General features: G+C 35.2%; 2 protein-coding genes across 3 annotated transcripts in view; both read left to right on the top strand.

Moving 5' to 3' along the window:
• Window positions 1-6,887: 6,887 nt before the first annotated feature.
• LOC126966919 (transducin beta-like protein 3) lies at window positions 6,888-9,677 on the top strand. The gene is made up of 2 exons (XM_050811207.1): window positions 6,888-7,150; window positions 7,296-9,677. The coding sequence occupies exons 1-2, from the start codon at window positions 7,128-7,130 to the stop codon at window positions 9,661-9,663; spliced, it is 2,391 nt and encodes a 796-aa protein (XP_050667164.1). The 5' UTR covers window positions 6,888-7,127; the 3' UTR covers window positions 9,664-9,677.
• Window positions 9,678-12,660: 2,983 nt separating this feature from the next.
• Window positions 12,661-20,629, top strand: part of LOC126966930 (pH-sensitive chloride channel 2-like) — a 58,862-nt gene continuing 50,893 nt past the window's right edge. For both annotated transcript variants that reach the window (XM_050811241.1, XM_050811240.1), the window contains exon 1: window positions 12,661-12,818. In XM_050811241.1, the coding sequence (XP_050667198.1) occupies window positions 12,709-12,818 (110 nt within the window). In that variant the 5' untranslated portion in view covers window positions 12,661-12,708. The remainder of the gene's footprint in view (window positions 12,819-20,629) is intronic.

The following is a 20,629-nucleotide window of genomic DNA, read 5'->3' as shown; positions in this document are numbered from 1 at the left end:
CCAGTACCCCCTTAGCAAAAGGGTTACAAAAAGCAGGCCCATGACGCTATCATCAATCTCCCAAGCTCCTCCCTACCCAATGGCTGTGCTCTTGGCGACAGCCAACCCGACTTCCTTCAACCACAAGGAAAAATGTTAGAAGACCTTTCGTCATTGCACCTAAGCATCTTTGCTCCATGCAGCGAACTTCCATTACCGCCCAAAGTTGCCTCAAATCTAACCCGTCTTTTTAAGACCTTGAACAATGGCCCCAACAGTTTTTCTGTAAAAGAACTGTAAAAGTATCCGTGCTAAGAAACAAGATTTTTTATCATTACTTCACCTTCATAGCCCTGTTATAATTGCCATCTCGGAGACATGGCTGAGGCCTGGAGCTCGATTTCGGGTTTCTTCTGTTTGCTGGATGACAGAGATGACGGCTTTGCGGGTAGTGCCATTTTCATCCGGCAAAACATTTCTTTTACTTCTTTTTCTATCTCTCCTCACAGTAATCAGATTAATGCTGTTGCTGTGAGAGCTGTCAATATTTCTATCCTCTCTTTGTATATTCCACATCCAAGGCCCTTCCTTATTCCAGAAACTATTCTAACTTCTCTCCCCAGTCCCACTGTGATTATGGGTGAATTTAACGCCCACTACACTTTGTGGGGGTGTTACAACTGTGACGGGTTTGCTCCGTCGTTGGTTGACATCTTTGAGGATATGAATCTTTGTACCTGAATGATGGCTCTCCGACCTACAGAGTTTACCCCAATCGGAACATAAAATCGGCGGTAGAGCTATGCTGGCAAACTCTTCCTACTAACTATGGTAGCGACAACTTCCCTTTTATCCTTACTCTAAATATTAGGTCAATTCTTCTCCCCAATCTTAACCCCTTATTAAAATATAAATTGCGAAACGCAGATTGGTCTCGCTATGCTCAAACCGTGGATGATTTGATGGACTCCCTTCCTGATCTTCAGTGTGTTGGTAACCTCTTGACTTACTATGAACATTTTGTCAAGTCTCTTATTTCTTCGGCCGATTCCAATACTCCCCGTAAAAATTTTCCTTTCTAAATTTGATTAATGGTTTTTTTGAAAAAGGATTAATTCCTTATTCCTGGAAGTCTCAAATAGTGATCCCTCTTCTCAAGCCTGGGAAAAAAGCATCAGATCCCAATGCATACAGAACTATTGCACTGTCGTCCACCTTAGCAAAAATTATGGAGATCCTCCTTAAGAACCGAGTAGAGTGGATAATGGAAGGCAAAAGACTGCTAGCCCCTTTGCAGTTCGGTTTCCGCAATGGCCTCAGTACAGCAGACAGCCTCAGTATACTGACTACAGACATTCGAACTGCCTTTGGTAAGGATGAATACCTTGTGGGTGTTTTTATCGACGTAGCCTCTGCATATGATAATGTACTTCTTCCGTTGCTCAGGAAAAAACTGCACTATCTGAGTGTACCACCGAAAACACATTTCATAAGTAACCTGCTTTCTGGCAGGTCAGTTATAGTAAAACACTAGTCTTCCAGTCTCCCACCCAGATTAGTCTGGAAAGGTCTTCCCTAAGGCTCTGTTTTCAGTCTGCTATACAGCAAATATACTCAGGATCTAGAATTGTCTGTTAATAATTTTTGTAACATCTTGCAGTATGCTGATGATATTGTCCTTTATCATAGCTCAGGCTATGTAGAAGAAATATCCCAATGCCTCAACTCTGCTTTATATTATTTAGGGCAATGGCTCTCCGACCACGGCCTATCTTTGTCAGTGACTAAATGCCAAGCAGTTGTGTTTACAAGGAAGAGATGTATCCCTACCTTTAGCTTTTACTATGAGGACCAACTCATCAACTTGGTAGATAAGGGAAAGTTCCTTAGAGTTATCCTTGATTACAGACTGAACGGATTGGCTCATACCGAATATGTAATTAATAAATGTGAAAAGGGCATCAATGTTCTACGCGCAGTAGTGGGAGTCTGGTGGGGTGCTCATGCCTACTCACTCAAACTCTAATATAATGCTTTAATTCGTAGCTATATTGATAACTGCTCATTTGTTTTAGACCCCTTAAAGAAAACTGTGTCTGAGAAGCTAAATAAAAATCAATATTGTTGTCTCATTCTGCCTTATTCTGGGCGCAATGAAGTCTTCTCCCACTAACGCTCTACAAGTTGAATGTGTTGATCTTCCGTTACATCTCCGACGGCAATACCTATGTGACCGGTTTGTCAGCAAAATGTTACAGCTTTCCTCTCACCCATTGTGGACCAAATTGGACCATCTATCTCAAGTCCTTGGCACAAGCAATCCTTCTTCTTTTCTATTGGATAGTTTCCGTAAGCTTACCTCCCTCATCCCTTGTTATCTTTATCGATGAGTCCTCTATTCTCCACATCATATAAAGCCCCGGTTTTCAATCCTTCCGTCGTTACTGATCTTGGTTTGGTCAAAGGAGCCCCCGATACTAATTCGAAATTTCAATGCTTAGTTCATCAAAATTTGTCAAATCACCTTCTTATCTACACTGATGCTTCAAAGATGTCTCAGCAAAGTTGTGTTGGCGCAACCTGCTGGGTCCCCAGCTTTAAAGTCATTTTACAATTCAAATCCTCCTGAGTCTTCGGTGTTTACAGGGGAGGCCGCTGCCTTATTAGAAGCAATCCTGTTTATCCGTTCCTATAACCTGAATCAAACTGTTATTTTTACTGACTCCCTTAGTTGTTTATCATCTATCAAGGAAAACCCATTCCAGAGTAAGTCAAGACATCGAATTATTCTGCAGATTAGGCTCTGTTTTCCTGTCATGAAAATGGAATAGACTTAACACTTGTGTGGATTCCAGGTTATTCTGGCATGAATGGGTTCCTATGTACATTTTAAAAATAGTTCCCAAAATCTGAGTGCACTATCTAAAACTCTCGGCAAGTCCTGGAATACATACTAGAATGAAGCAAAATTGGTTAAAGATAAATTCTATGCCTCAGCCCAACCAGATATACCAAGGCGTCCATGATTTTTTTCTCATAGATATGCAGACAGATGGGTTACGTCCACAATATGTCGCTTACGTCTTGGTCATTCCAACACACCTGTCCACCTGCACAAGATCAGAGTTAGAGATCACTCCTTGTATGAATGTGGCTTAGACGAACGTACTGTCTCTCATATAGTATTTTCCTGTCCAAAACTTCTTCATCCCTATTATGATGTTCTTCCACCGAAATTACCCCGTCCAGTAAATGTTGAATGTTTGTTAACGTCTGTGTTTAGTCCATATTGTATTTTTTTTATGTAAATATGTGAAATATAAGATATATAAATTATTATAATAGAAAAAGTTTGATAAATCGATTTATCTCTTTTGACAATTTCTAGTAACTGAGGTTTTATCTTATTTTCTTCATAATTTCTATTTTTGAATATGAGCTATTCAATAATTTGCGCTTTGCTTTGCGGGGAGTTGTGGGGTTTATTTCTAACCTTCGGGAGTATTAAGGGACATTAAAACAAATACCGAATTGGTTTTTACCGTTGGCAGTACGCCCTTTAACCAGTTTTCATAATGAGCGAAAGCACTGAAAGCTTTTTTTGAATTCGAACAATAATAATGCTCCATCTACAAGACCATCTTCGCTTTATATGATTTATTATAAGACGCCTTCCTTTTCCGGTTCTAGCTTTTAAACCTGTGGTAAGTCACTCTAAGATTGCTTATTTAGGAGTTTTAATTTGAACATCAAACCACATTTTCGATGTTGCGTGACCTGTGGCGCTTGCATGTAGGATATTAAAAATTTACATATTTTAGGACGATTCTCATCGTGTGCATTGAAAAATCAGGCAGATCAAGATTGGAGCTAACAGCTTGAAAATTTTAAATAATAATAAATATTTTAATCACCCATGTCAAATAACTTATGAGTGCAACAGTAGCCAACATACATACATACATCCAAATGTCCAAACTATCATAATAATATTATCAAAATAGATTAAGTTTTACATTAAATTTATACTATTAACATACTAACCTCTTTTTACTATAGGTAGTACTTCTGTAAAAGAAAGCATGCACTTTTCGTATTATTGCTGAAAAAGTAATTTCATCAAATTTGTCTGAATTTTCTTTTTAGGGCTGGTTTTACGAGGTGGTTTAAATTCTTTAGTGGTTTTATTTTCTGCTCGTCTCGTCCCGAATTTTCAAAAGAAAGACCAATACTGATGCTTAGGCCAATTTTTGTAGACATGCTGTTTTAATAAATAATGCCTATAAGGCAATCATGATCATAACCTTTTCAGACACAGAAATAGGAGTGCGTTGCGCGCGTTTTTCAGCGGTAACAGAATGTCCTGTTTGGTCGATTAACCTGGCTCAGCATCCATGCTTCGTTATGTTAGTGACAACAATAAAAATAAATTGATAAACAAAATAAAGAAAACAAAAAAAATTTTTAACAACTACAACGGGAAAGCAAGAGGAGCACATTCAATCACAACGAATGTCAGAAACCGAATGAACAAAACAATATGGTTTAACAGCCTTACCTGTCACTACGACCAAGATATTTTATAACATTATTTACGTTTTTCTTCTGTAGACCAGCCAAATGTTTAGAGCTTCTATCTTATTCAAATTGTCAAAGCAAAGTTTGCACAATAAATTCATATTTATTGTTTGGCTGTATTTTATGCTATATTACAAAGAGAAAACATTGTGCAATATTTAATTATATGTATTTACACTCCACTTATAATTTAAAAATGATATTTTAGTATATTTTAACACGCACAATAGAAGAGGTTATTATTTGTTGTTCAATAAATGTAACACACTTTTGCGGAACAGAAAGCTCGAAAAAAAGGTTTTTCTTAAAAAACATCTTATTGAAATTAAATTGTTATTTTTATTTCATTGTAAATGTATGCAGGTTTTCACGATGTTGTTCCTTCACCGAAATGCTAGCGAATAGATGATGAATGCTTTGAGATATTTTGTTCTATGGATTAATTTAATGGCGTGGGGACTACAGACCATTGACTCTCGCCTAAGAGAGGAGGCCTACGGCCAATAGTGGGACATATACAATGTGTAATTGACTAAACTGAAAATCTCGAAGTTTATTAAAATTAAACTGAGTACAACGTGATGATTTTTACTGATAGGGCCCCATCAAAAGAATTTGCCACGGGCCTCAGATGATATAGTTACATCACTGTATATGAGCATTAATTTTGTAATTTTTAGTTATCATGTGTAGGTATGCTATAGTATGGTTCGTCAAGCTCACTTAATGGCATTGCTTTTAGCGGCGTCATGTGCCGGGTCGTCTCCTTCTCTCAAATATGTGCGAAGGGAACGATGGCTGGGCCATGCGTCTACTTGTGAACGGGTGCTGCTTGTGGTGCCTGGTCAACCTGTTATAATATAGCAATAATAATAATATTGACACACATTTTACACTAATTATCTTGCCCCAAGTCAAGCATATATAGCCTGTGTTATGGGTTACAAGACAACGATATATTTAATGCAATATACTTACTTAAACATACATAAATTCATATAAACATACATAAATACATTTAAACATCCATGAGTCGGAAACAAACATCCATATAGTAAATAAACCATTGTATTTGTTGGATGCAATTACTAATTGTGACAGTAATCACGACCATCATGTTCACGAAGCATCCTTACACAAGCAATGAGTTCAAGCTCTAAAGATTGATGCTTCCAATATACGATTATTTCTACTTATACAGTTAATTCTTTATTAATTTTTTATGAATAAATTTATATTATTTAAGCACTACCTACTCATATATCGGATGTAGCACCTTACAAACTAATTTGTTATGTATATTACACCCCATGTAATAAACTCTATTTTCATTAGTTTTTATTGTTTGTGACTATTTGTGTCGCATTAAGGTAAACTGTAAAGTAGAAAAGAAAACCTAATTAATATTTACTTGGTACTTTTCTTTCCTCCTGTAACTCGTTTCCCCGTTTTTAAGGCTGAATGCGCATATTGAGCATTAGAGTTGCCCAGCCCTACTATATAATATACTGTATTAGAGGCCCAACTACTATACTTCTGAAAAAGTATATAGTAAGTAAACTACTTTATTGCAATAGTATCGATTCATTCAAATGTTGTGAGCATTCTTGAGTATAAATTCCGCTTCAATTTCATTCAGTTCGACACGTGTTTCGTCTCTACACGAAGCATCCTCAGGAGATATTAACTCGCCAAATTCTGAAAGGAGACTTATTAGAGTTATTAAGTAAATTATTAAAGTAAGTCATTATTAAAATGTGCAATTAAAATTGAGTTTGACAGGTTGATAAACTCGATTCGCGCTGTCGAGTTTGTGTTTACTGTATTAGTGAAACTACCTAATTTTGAAGTTAATTAGAACCTTCTATATTATTAGACAATATTTTGTAAGTTGTCTGTACCTCAAAATCATTGAAGATTTGAAGATAGGCTATTCCTAAAATGAATAACAGTGACAATACTACTGCAGTTGAAAAATTGCAACAATTTGTCTGTGATGTCACAAATATTTTAAAATAATATAATTTTTGCTCTCAATTCCAGTAACATCTGTCTGTACTTCCACGTATATTTTCATTAGGGAAATAACTAATGGCAAGATGAGCGCGATAGAGCCAGTCTTAATATAATTTTATATATAGAAATAAAGTATAGGCATTTATAGTATAGTATATATAGTAGGCTTTGAAGCTATTTTGGAACTTACCATTACTTTTTTTTCATCTTTTCCTTATATAACATATTTTTGTGGGTAATAATTTTAGAACTACTATTTTTGGCCGACGAAAAGTTGGCAGCCCTACTGAGCAGTGCCAAAAAAACTTGCAACTAAAGTTATTAAACTAATATTTATATTTTGTAAACAGAGGCACATGCTTATTTTTACACTTGTATTTTTGTGTTTTAATATTTTACCCTACATTGTATGCTGTAGAGGAAATATTCACAGTGTAGAAACTATAAACTACAATTTGATTTTATATCTTTAAAATTTTAAATATTAAGTCTAACCTGTTTTTGATTCGGCTTTGATAAACATAAAAGATAATTACTATTAAGTTCTCAATAGAATGGCATCTGGGCTAAAAGAAGTGTAAGTACTAAGTAATTTTATTTAAACGGATTTATACATTTGTAATAAACTTAATATTTTGATTTTACAAGTAGATAGGTTATATTATGAAAAGTAAATTATAGTAATTCAAAGCCAAGATAATAATCTTAGCTATCATCTACAGGTATGAAAAATCAGCAGAATTTGAGGCTTTCTATATGGGCGGAGATGTTCAATGGACTACGGATGGTGGTAATTTTCTATGTCAATGCGATGATGTGATCAAAGTAATAGATGTCAATACATTTTTGGTAGCACTCACAGTTGGAGGGTCTAATGAAGAGCAAGAAGCAAGCGATTTAATTTACACATTTCAAATTTCACATGACAATGAAAGCATAGTGACAGCTCATAAGAGTGGTTTGATTAAATTGTGGGATAGAAATTCTGGTGACTTACAGAAGACATGGAGGTCAGGTCACAAAGGTACAGTAGTCAAACTATCATTTGATTGTAGCGGAACTAACATAGCATCCGGAAGCTCTGATGGTAATATTAGATTATGGGATCTGCTTCATTACACCTGTAAGAGCAGCCTTAAAGGTGCTGTCGGTGTATTCACCGTCCTTGAATATCATCCAGATGCAGCAAAAAATTTGATATTTGGCGCAGCTGATGATACAAAGATCAGATCATGGTGTACAAAAACTGGAAAAGAGAGTTATGTTTACTCTGGACATTTCAGCAAAGTAACATCCTTACTATTCACCCCAGATGGTGAACATATGATCAGTTCGGGAAGAGATAGAGTTCTTATATTATGGAAATTAAGTGAAAGCAAATCAGTAAAAGTAATTCCAGTATATGAAAGTATAGAATCAATGGTCCTCCTACCAGTTTCCTTCAAAATTCCCAATTTTAAAAAGAAAGTCGGGACTGAGGGTATATATGTGGCTTGTGCTGGTGAAAAGGGTATTGTTAAGGTTTGGAACATCCAAATAAGTAGACTAATGTTTGAACAAACCAATAGTTTGGTGTCGCCAGCAACAGATGAAGGAGGACTAGCGATAACTCACTTGTTGTTTAATGAAGCTCGTAATATGCTATCAGTAGTTACAGCAGATCACAATGTTATTATTCATGACTTAGAAACATTTACTTGTTTGAAACAAATGATTGGATTTACTGATGAAATATTAGATATAATATTTGTTGGGAAAGATGATACTCATATTGTGGTTGCTACTAATAGTAGGGACCTTAAATATTATGAACTTGATAATATGAATTGTAGGTTACTAAAGGGTCATACAGATATTGTTTTAGCATTAGCAAGATTTCCAACCAGACCAGAAATGTTTGTATCATCTGCAAAAGACAACACTGTGAGGATATGGGTTCAGTATGATGATGGAGAGATTAAATGTTTCGGGATTGGATCAAGACATACTGAATCTGTAGGATCTGTGTTTACTTCACAAACATCCAATAACTTCATAACATCTGTCAGTCAAGATAACTGTTTGAAAGTATGGACTGTCCCTGTTGACATCAAACTTAATGATCAAACAATGTCATCAAGCTTTACAGAATTGGCTCATAGTATGGACATCAATTGTGTTGCTGTGTCACCTAATGATAAAATGATTGCCACGGGATCCCAAGATAAAACAACTAAACTATGGTCAGAAGATTTGACTCTATTGGGAGTTCTAAAAGGCCATAGAAGAGGTGTGTGGTGTGTGAAATTCTCCCCTATAGATCAGGTAATTCTGACATCATCTGCTGATTGCTCCATAAAGCTATGGTCTATAGCTGATTTGAGTTGCCTGAAAACTTTTGAAGGTCACGAGAGTTCTGTCCTGAAAGTAGAGTTTTTAAGTAAGGGACAACAAATAATTTCGAGTGGTGCAGATGGTCTTTTAAAATTATGGAACATTAAAACTTCAGAATGCAAAATGTCTTTGGATAATCACGATGGGAAGGTCTGGTCATTAGCAGTGAATACGGATGAGTCTATCATCATAACTGGTGGGTCAGATTCAAAATTGGTGAAATTGAAAGATGTGTCTGTAGAGAGAAGGGAAAAGAATGCAAAAGAGAGAGAAGAATTAATTGTACAAGAACAGGAACTAATGAATTTGCTGCATGATAAAAAAATGGTCAAGGCTCTTAGATTGGCACTGAGGATGGGAAGGCCCATGAATGTGTTGAAGATTGTTAATGAAGTACTGAAGACAGGAACTGATACATTAGCAGAAACTTTCAAAGAAATTAATTCTACCCAAAAAGAGACTTTATTAAAGTTTGCAGCTGAATGGAATACAAACAATAAAAATTGTCATGCAGCACAGGCGGTTTTTAATATTCTGGCACCTGAAATCATTTCTGGAAATCTTCAAGTTCCAGCTCTTGCCAGTTTTATTGAAGGTGCTTTACCATACACCGAGAGACATTTTGAAAGGCTAACAAATTTATTGCAAGATTTGAATTTTATAACATATACCGTGAATTGTATGCAACCACACAATAGTGTAAGTAATGTACAGTAAATATATAAAAAGTTCCTGTATGTTTGACTTTGTGATCATCCTCTTTACTGGCTTAATTACTTAAGTAGGTATGTATTTGTTATAACTAAAAATAAAAAAAATACTACAACTCTTTGAAGGTGCCATTTTCACCTACAAAAATGTATGCCTCAGTCCTGAGAAGAAAGGGCGCAAGGAACTCATAGGGTTTCTTCCATTTCTTTTAAATTTCATTGAAATAAAATTTATTATTTAAAAATCCTGAAGGTGGTTGCTCCATTACCAAACTGTGGTGTCATTTATGCTATAGTAACCCCTACCACATAAATATTTCTTTGTTCATTTTCTGGGTTCATGTGAAAATAAACACATCACCCAACAAAGGACTGATTAACTCAATTTAACCAAGTTATTAAAGGCATAGTGTATTATAGTAATTAATTTGTAATACTCGCGTTATACAAATAAAATACGCGTTATTAGTCAAAATACTTTCTATACATATAGGTACTTAAGATAGCAATGCGTGATTTTTTGGGATAAACTTCTTTATTAAAAACTCCATTTTAATATTTCCTCAATTAGATACTCATAAATTCCATCACGAAATTGATTATTAGTATTATGATGAATTTTGGGACCAATCTATCTGTATACTTTTTTAAATAAAATATACACGCGATAACTTACTGCTTTTTCGGAGTCGGTTTAAAATTTGTTAAGTGTTTCTTACTGCAAATCTATACATAATATGAACAAAAAAACGTAACAAAGTAATAATCTGTACAGTGAATATTGTTTAGAATACTTGTATAAAAAGTACAAACAATACCAAATCCCTAAAAAAATAGTTAATAGAATTATTGTCTGTTCGGACAAAACGTTCGGTCAAAACGTGTCGGTCGAAACAATATATAGGCTGCATGTTATAAGATACATGCATGTTACGAGGATGGAACTGAAAATTTCGGGAATCAAGGAAGTGACACAACATTACTATTTAAAAATGTATTTATTGCTTTTCGAAGTATTCTCTGCGAATTTTGACACATTTTTCCATACGATGGAACCAATCATTGAAGCAACCATTCCATTCGGAAGTTGGGGTCTCCAAAATGGCCGTTTTGTAGGCGTCCACAGCTTCTTCAGGTGATGAAAATCTCTGACCACGCAATTTATTCTTTATTTTAGGGAAAGTATAGAAATCATTAGGGCTTAGGTCGGGGCTGTACGGCGGATGATCTAATAATTCTATGTTTTCTTGCTATAAAAACTCTTGTGATGTGTGCGCGGTGTCAGAACTCGCATTGTCGTGATGGAGGATGATGCGGCGGTTGCAGTTCTCTTTACGGAGTTCAGAAACAACCTGTGGCAAACAAATGCTAGCATACCATTCTGCATTAACCGTCTTTGTCCCTCAAGAGGAATAGTAGCAACATGGCCGGTTTTGGAGACAAACGTGGCCACCATTTTTTTTTTCAACACTCCGTGAACGAACAATTTTTGTTGGCTTTAACTCATTTCCGAACACCCAAACTCGTGACTGGTTTTTTGTTTCGGGTTCGTACGAATATATTCAGGATTCATCACCTGATACGATGTTGTATACAGCATTTGAGGATCCTGCGTGGAATCTTTCGAGAGTTCTGACGCACCAAGTAACGCGAGCCGCTTTTTGCTCTTCACAGAGCAAATGCGGTATCCATCGGGAAAACAACTAATTGTTCATGCAAGATTATTTGTATTTGACTCATGCCAATGTCTAAAGTTGCCTGAATTTCGCGGTATGTCACATGTCGATCTTCCTCAATCAGCTTACGCACAGCATCAACATTTTCTTTGATGACTGCACTTTTTGGACGACCTTGACGGGGTTACGCACAGCATCAACATTTTCTTTGGTGACTGCAGTTTTTGGACGGCCTTGACGGGGATCATCACTGAGCTTGACACGTCCACGTTGAAATTCAGCAAACCAGCGATAAATTGTGGTTTTGGATGGGACTTCATCACCAAATGCAGAAATCATCCGGTCAACACACTGTTTTTGTGTTAAACCACTTCGAAAGTCATAATAAATCATCGCTCTAGAATTTTCTCGAGTCAATTCCATTTTCTCAACGACTAAACAAGTTTGAAAAGACCTTCTGACTAGACGAGAATCCTTTTTTAAATAAATGGTATTCGATTTTCAAAACCAAGGAGTTTTCAATTAAAAATATTTTAATATGACAGGAACAGTGGAAATATTCCATTCCCGATTCTTTCAGTGCAGCCCTCGTATTTTGCTGCTACGTCCATGCAGACGACGTTGCGGGCAACAACTACTATACTTTCTTCTTATTCAACGCAATTGTGCAAGTAGAGTTTTTACTAGTGGGAGGCTCCTTTGCACAGGATGCCGGCTAGATTATGGGTACCACAACGGCTATTTTTACCGTGTAGCAGTAATGTGTAAATATTATTTTGTTTCGGTCTGAAGGGCGCCGTAGCTATTGAAATTATTGGGCAAATGAGACTTAACATCTTATGTCTCAAGGTGACGAGCGCAATTGTACTGTCGCTCAGAATTTTTGGGTTTTTCAGTAATCCTGAGCGGTACTGCATTGTAATGGGAAGGGCGTATCAATTACCATCAACTTAACGTCCTGCTCGTCTCGTCCCTAATTTTAATAAATAGAAATAAAAATTATTGTTTTTCGTATCTAATCTGAAACGATTAAGTATGACATTTAATTATAAAATTTACTTTTTATTATTTAAAAAAATACTAAAACAATTTTCACGCGTGAATGCTAGGACTAATTAGCTTAGGATTTTTTTTAATTCTTTACCTACATTTGATTAAAAGCTGGGCTTAAAGATTTGGCTGTAATAGTAATAAATAATAGCTTAAAGTGTATTTAAAAAATATAAATAAGTGTGGCAAATGTTAAATTGCTTTTAGTGTATGTAAAGCTCAGTATTAAACTGTATGTTTGCGCACACGCAACCTTCACGCTATCAGTATAAACTGCCTCCATCCTTATACAGTAGTGCCTAATCGATCAACCAAGGCGCACGGAAATGCGCACAACGCGCATCGGCTTTTTACGTTCTAACATCATGAACGTAAAAACAATCTTGTTCTGTTCTATATTATTAGTTGTAAAAAGTGCCAGTGGACAAAAGACGTCGTAAGTTTTATTTTTTATTAGTTGCCAGTAATTAATTAAGAAATAACTATTCTTTTTTATTTTGAAAGGTTATTAGGGTTTGAATATAAATGCTGACCGTTCGAACTTCCTTTTTAAATAGTTTGAGATCCATCCGTGTACATTTCCCTACATCTATAAGAACTTCTTATTTCTGTTAATGTTCCCATATATAGTATACTTTCTATATATTTATAGCTATAGTATAACATTGTACCAGTTGGAGGCTCCTTTGCACATGATTCCGGCTAGATTATGGGTACCACAACGGCGCCTATTTCTGCTGTGAAGCAGTAATGTGTGAGCATTATTGTGTAATTTGTTTCGGTCTGAAGGGCGCCGTAGCTAGTGAAATTACTGGGCAAATGAGACTTAACATCTTATGTCTCAAGGTGACGAGCGCAATTGTAGTACCGCTTACAATTTTTTGTATTCCTAAGAATTCTGAGCGGCAGTGCATTATAATGGGTAGGGCGTATTATAATGGGTAGGGCGCATTATAATGGGTAGGGCGTATCAATTACCATCAGCTGAACGTCCCACTCGTCTCATCCCTTATTGTCATAAAAAAAATTGTAAATAAGTACAGTATTCATTTTGTCTGTAAATAATACTTTTCATGTTATTTTTCTATGTATTTACCTACTTTTATCTCTAATCCAAATCAAATATTAAAACTCGTATAGCACAAACTTTGAATGCGATTTGTTGTTACCTCTGAATAATTAAAACCACTTCAGTGTAGAACATGCAAGAAAACTAATTACAGTACGAAATACATAATTAATTCAACAGAAACTTGAAGCCAGCGGATGCACGGAATGTGCTAGCCAAAAACTCCAAATAGGAATGAAAAAAAAAATGCTGACCATAAGCAATTTTATGAATCTTCTTTTTTAGAAAACTGTCTGTATTCGGTATTTACTATTTTTTTTTATTTTTTCTTAAAAACTAAGGTAAAAATAATGATGTAACTTCTGTTGCTATTTCGCAAAACAAGAATTTGTATAGTAACAGCTACTATGACAAAACTAATGTGTGACGTCACATTTTAAAATGGCTACTCAGAAACATTAAACCCTTATGACTTGTTGTTAAAATCCATGAAATTAGTTTTTCGTTCTTTTTTAACGAAAAAGAAAATTGACGGTGATTTCTCAATGACTTATTGGGAGTTTATTGTGCCGTTTCTTCTCTTTCAAACGCCATTTGTTTCCAAAGCGGTGGTATTGATGTAATTTACGCCAAAATAAATGACTCGAAATGTGGGGATTTTTTCCCACTTTTTAATGCGATCCGAATCTTACGATGGTTCATTTCGAAACTAATTTTAATGGAGAATGGGAACTAAACCTACAATCTATTGCTCAAAATTTGTGGTCTGCTTACTATCTAGTTACCAGTGGGAGGGTCCTTTGCACAGGATGCCGGCTGGATTATGGGTACCACAACGGCGCCTATTTCTGCCGTGAAGCAGTAATGTGTAAATATTACTGTGTTTCGGTCTGAAGGGCGCCATAGCAAGTGAAATTTCTGAATCTTACATCTCAAGGTGACGAGCGCAGTTGTAGCGCCGCTCAGAATTTTTGGGTTTTTCAAGAATCCTGAGGGGCACTGCATTGTAATGGGCAAGGCGTATCAATTACCATCAGCTAAACGTCCTGCTCGCCTTGTCCCTTAATTTCATAAAAGAAATAGTTGATGTCCATAACTTCCCTGCGTAGTTATAATATCAATATTTCGATTGCAAATGTGATTGATAAAAAGGTTCACAAATATTAATAAATATCAATTGAACGCAATGCCGTAATGATGTATTGGTACATGTTTATATTAATAGAACAATAGCAACCATATGCTTATAAGTAATAATGGTCGTTACACACTATAGTGTATATCACATATAAAAAATATGGAACTACTGGTGTGTAGTAGGTATTTTGAGCAGGAAAACTAAAAAGTAAGTATTTTGTGAATTATTTCACTTTCACTGGATTATATCACATATAATCCAGTGAAAGTGAAATAATTCACAAAATTACTAATCAATTGTGCACTAAATGACGGGTATGATGGCTGGTCCATGCGTCAACTCGTGAACGAGTGCCGCTTGTGGTTCCTGGTCGACCTACTATAGTTAATAAAACATTGTACCTAAATAGGTAGACTTTAAAAAACGTTGGATGCCATTACTTATTATGACAGTAATCACGACCATTCATGAAACATCCTCACACTGAATGAATTCAAGCTCTGATGGTTGATGCATAGAATATACAATGTTTTATTCAAATTCAAATTCAAAAATACTTTATTCATGTAGGTCACGGAAATGACACTTATGAATGTCAAAAAAAAAATAAAAATATTGTTTCTTATTGAATTTACCGCTACTTCGTAAAGGGTTGAACTAATGAAAAGAAGTAGCAAGAAACTCATTGCCACTCTTTTAATTCAAGATTTACATTTTAATTGTTTTACAAATCATTTCAATTACAATATATGCAAAGTGACGCAACAAAAATACTCAAATGTCAAAAACTTAAAGGCTTACACGAGTAAGTCAAAAAAAAAAGTAAATTAATACTTACAAGAGTTATTGAGTATATTGAGTATATACCGTAAATAAATAGAAGCATTATGTGAGCATTTCATAAAATAAAATATATAATAACTTTAACTTTAAAGAAAATGATAATAATAATAAACACATCAAGCAGAGCTCCTGGTAACAATACCATCCAGTCACCATGAGTAGCACCCGTTCACGTTTTATATTTATACAGTTCACTTTTTAAAAAATATTTGATATTTAAAACGCCTTTTAGCTTTGAACATGATTTATACTTTGGTTGCAGCATCTTATAGGAGGCCTGGAACAGACATAAACTTATGATGCCTACTACTCGGCTAAGTCGAGTTAGTAAGTCTTTTGTGGGGCCATGTATTATATGCTTTTACAACAAGATCCCAGAAAATGTTCAAAACAAAAGTATTACGTTATTCAAAAGAATTGTTAAAAAACGTTTGTGTGGTAAAGGTTACTATAACATAAATGACTTTCTTAATGATACCACAGATTGGGAATGGAGTGACCGCCCTCAGGCTATTAAATAATAAGTTTAATTGTACAATATTACTTTGTAAACATATTTATTCGATGAAAAAAAAGGCCCGCTGAGTTTGTTGCGCCCATTATTCTCAGGTCTGAGGCATTCATTTTGGAATGGGTGGTAGTTTTTTTGACTTTCGATAAGTGACGCCACATCCTATTTTGAATAAAAATATTTGAATTTGAATATAAACTAATTTGTTATGTAGGTATATAAAAGCTAATGTAAAAACACTCATTGATTTAAATGACTGGCGTTGACTTTCTTGTACATACCTATGTTCTCCTCGCGAGCGTCACTATTTCGATATGGTAGATTCAGTAATTTAAATTATATGTTTATTATGACGATTCAAAAGCCAGTCAGTTTAAGTCTAATTGAATAAGAATATAATTTAAGTGATAACCCTCATTTCTGGGATTAATTACACATTATTATCAAGTCAATTTCCTAGCAAATATTGGGGTTGAGCAGGTAATCAACTGTAAAGTAGATCCTGTAGATGAAGCCACAACCTGAGAGTTGAAAATGACATATCATGATTTATGAACTTTACCTCACTCGAACGGATGGCTCAGTCAGCGCTCGCACGGAACGCGAGAGGTCGTGGGTACGAGTCCCACATCTTTCATAAATGTTGTTTTCAAATTTAATTTGTGGAAAGTTCTATAGGTCTTTGACTTTAAATTAGTTTTCAAGTTCAAGCATTTGGGAGATGAACAAATTGATGCCAAAACGTTTAGTCCGCGCTTTACAGCCTTTTGTAAACGGGGAACCGTTGCCCCGTCTCAACTTGTTAATTATTATTTTTTAACCCAACTCTTTCTTTCAGTAGGGACGGTTTCCCTACTGAAAGAAAGTTTAAAAGTTTTTTTCCCCAGAAAGAGACTGACACTCGCTCAATGTCTAGCTCACACTAGATACGTACATTGAACAAAATATAACTATGCACTTTTTAAATATTTTTGTAAAAAGGTTTCTTTAACAAGAAAGGGCGCTATAGCAATATATAAAAACTTGTTAATTTGGAATTAGGCATTTTTACGGTATTTCGTATTTTGGTTAGAGTCAAAATAATAATGCTTTTTTTTTCTTTATGGAAAAGTAGGAAAACGAACGTAACTTATCTAAAGTGATCACCGCATTTCAAAACCAGAGCAATCATAGAAGCTTTGCCGGCCTCTTAGAAAGGTGTACGCGCGTTTTGTAAGGTTCCCAGGTCGACCTGGAAATACCACACAATGAAGTTCATTCCACAGTTTTGTTGTACTTGGTAGAAAGTTCCTTGAAAACCGTACTGTGGAGAACGCCAGTCGCCATTCATCCAGATAGTGGGGATGATATCCTAATTTGTGGCATGTCGTGCATAGGTGGAATTCGGAGGCAGGAATCAGGCTTAGCTCTTCGGAACACTCCCCGTGATAAATGCGGTAGAAGATAGACAATGAAGCGACATTTTGCCCTACCCGCGATAAGAGGACTCGATAGTAGACATAAGTTTCTTCCGGCACTAATTGACAATTTCCCGAGAGGGACCTGATGCCGTGTATAGCTCATCTCAGGTACTATCAGTATAGGAAAGCATGTTGGAGGTGTCCAACATACTATTGATGTGCAGAAGAAACAGTGTAGGAGATAGCACACAGCCTTGGGGAACTCCAGCGTTCACAGGCTTTCGGCTTCGAGCGTTTAGTTAGCGTTGGGTTATGGAACCCTAATATAATAGCTCAGCATTCTCAGTATATTATACACCTCGTATCCCATCTAATCTGCTGATATAGATAAGTCTCCAACCATGCTGCTTCGAGAAACGTATCCGGCCAAATTGTGCGCGCGGGGCCGACGTCGCCATTACATTGCAAAAAAGATGAGGGTAGTCAGAAGGATGAATTTAAATCTACCTACCAAACCTTACAATGACCGAACAATTTGTAAGTTTAATATCTATCGAGGTGCTTATCACAGCGGGAGCGCTAACTTTTTCATCTATCATAATCGTATATATTTTTGAACCTTAGTAAACCTTATTTACTCTAAATAATATCTTGTATCTAAATCATTAATATCAGGGCAGCCGTGCAATTTAGGTTAGTAAATGAATGAAAATAAAATTACGAAAAAACAGACATGTGGTGAAACATGCATAATACAGATACTTCAAAACGAGGTAACTGCAAAGTAAATAAATGTTTTTTTTAATCACATTTTGAAGATTAACGTACACCTTCCTAAAAGGCGGGCAATGCTCCTGTGATACCTCTGATGTTGAAAGACTCTGGGGCGACGGTGGTCACCTAACATCAGGTGGCGCGAAAGCTCTCCTCTTCAAAAAACAAGTTGGGTTTCAAGTTAAACTTAAAAATAAGTACTCAAATATTACATACCTAGTTAAAAATAATAATAACTACCAACTTCAAAATGTTGTAAAAAAAAATATTGTTACCTATTTTGTTACCACGTTTTAAAACCTAGTGCGCTTCACAAATTCTCGCCATATCATCTCTCTCCGGAAATCCCTGTTCCTATTCAAAACTGCTCCCGGATAGCTTTCCTTTTTATTTGAGTAGCTTTTCTCGCTATCTCATACTTTTCATTATTCTCTGAAGTAAAGTAAAGTTGATATCAAGTAGATAGAAGATTTTATTAAGTAGATGTATTCGTTTTAGATTTGATTTTTGTTGGGCTCCAATGAAGTGTTTGGTCGTTGATGTTTGTCGCCTATGTGGTGCCAGAAGTGGGGGTAGAAATTTTTCTTTCTGAGTAAGCAAAACTTTTTTTTCTTTCTGGTTTTATGTAAAAAAGGCACAATTTTTGAACTCGAGAGGTGAAAATAAATTTTAGGGTCCTATAGTAAATCTTACTACTTATCAGCACAATGCCACAGTATAATATTGTATTCATTTTAAACAGAGCACAAAAAATAATACGGAAAGTGTTAAAGAAGTTTCGTAGTGCTTTAATTAACAACAAAAATGGCATAATTTTTAAAAAGTAATACCTTTCATGCCTTCTTTCTTATCTTTCTAAAATCAAAAAGTTCAGACGCCTCAAGCCTCAAATGCTATAATGTTAATTTATAAATAAATTTTGAAAAACAACAAAATTTTATGAACGATGCGGGACTCGAACCCACGACCTCCGGCGTTCCGTGCCGGTGCTCTAACCACGAAGCCACAAACTGAGAGTTGAACAAAGCATACAAGATTTTATAAAGAAACAACACTCGAACGGTTAGCTCAGTTGGTTAGAGGTTCGAGTCCCGCATCGTTCATAAATTTTGTTGTTTTTCAAATTTTATTTGTGTATTAATCCTAGAAGTGAGTTACTGAGTGAGTTTATCACTTTAAAAACATAAAAAATTGTTTAGATTTACAAGAGCGACATCTCAAGTCAATTTCCTAATATGCAAAATTGGTGTTGAGCACGTTATCAACTGTAAAGTAGATCCCGTAGATGAAGCCACAACCTGAGAGTTGAACAAAGCATACGTAAAGTTTTTCAAATTTTATTTGTGTATTAGGTAATCCTAGAAGTGAGGGTTATTACTTTAAAACGTAACAAATTGCTTAATTTATAATCCCAATATGTGCCAAGTGTATCATCTAATATATAAAATTCTCGTGTCATGGTGTTAAACTTTGAACTCCTCCGAAACGGCTTGACCGATTCTCATGAAATTTTGAGTGCATATTGGGTAGGTCTGAGAATCGGACAACATCTATCTATCTAATTTTCATCCCCCTAAATGTTAGGGGTGGTCCAACGATTTTTTTTTATTTATTTTTTTAAATTTGTTTGATTATGAGTCAGCATTAAAAAATACATACAACTTCAAATTTTCAGTTACTTTTGTATCGCGATTTTAATATCGGCATTAGAACGTTTACTGGGTCAGCTAGTAATTATATAGAAATAACATAACATACAGTCATATATATAATTGTTGTATATAAGTGTCGTATAATTGAAGTATTTCGGAGAGCGATACAACCAAATTCCACGCGGACGGAGCCGCGTTGTAACCCAAGGTAGCCATCTAAATATACTTGTAAAATCTAAATCTAGAAATAATTCTAAGACTTTACACCGAATTATACCTAAATCTAGTTTATTATAGGCTAGTTATAAGTAAGTCAATTAGGTTCATTGTAAGTAAGTACCTAATTATTACGTTGCGAGCTATTATTCAATGGCATGACTAAATGTCTAATAATTCAAATATTAAAATAATTTGAATGACGTAACGTGATTTTCAGCAAAACGGTAAGTTTTACAAAAATTGTAGATCATAAAATTATCTATAAAAAATGTATCAATACTTTTTTTCTTACGAGCCACCGTTTCTGAGATATAACGATTCAAAAAGTTATAAAAGTTGTTATCGTCATAATTACTATTGACTATATAATTGTGAGCAGCTAAAATAATTAGGTTCAGACATCAATTGAACTCTAACAAACCAAAGATTGAAACTAAATTAACCGTTGTACGTAAAAACAAAACGATTAAATATAATGTTCATATTACAATATTAAAATAATAAAAACACCATTTACTTATCTGTGTTCTGTTTTAGTTGCTTGTTCTATTTTTAAACTTCTTCAGACATGACGCTCCCGATTAATATTAAATGGCTTGAAATAGGCATGGTGATGACGTCTTCATAACTTACTATACATG

The sequence above is a fragment of the Leptidea sinapis genome, chromosome 11 (assembly GCF_905404315.1).
Source record: "Leptidea sinapis chromosome 11, ilLepSina1.1, whole genome shotgun sequence".
In the NCBI taxonomy this organism is placed as follows: domain Eukaryota; kingdom Metazoa; phylum Arthropoda; class Insecta; order Lepidoptera; family Pieridae; genus Leptidea; species Leptidea sinapis.
This window is presented reverse-complemented; position numbering and strand designations above follow the sequence as displayed.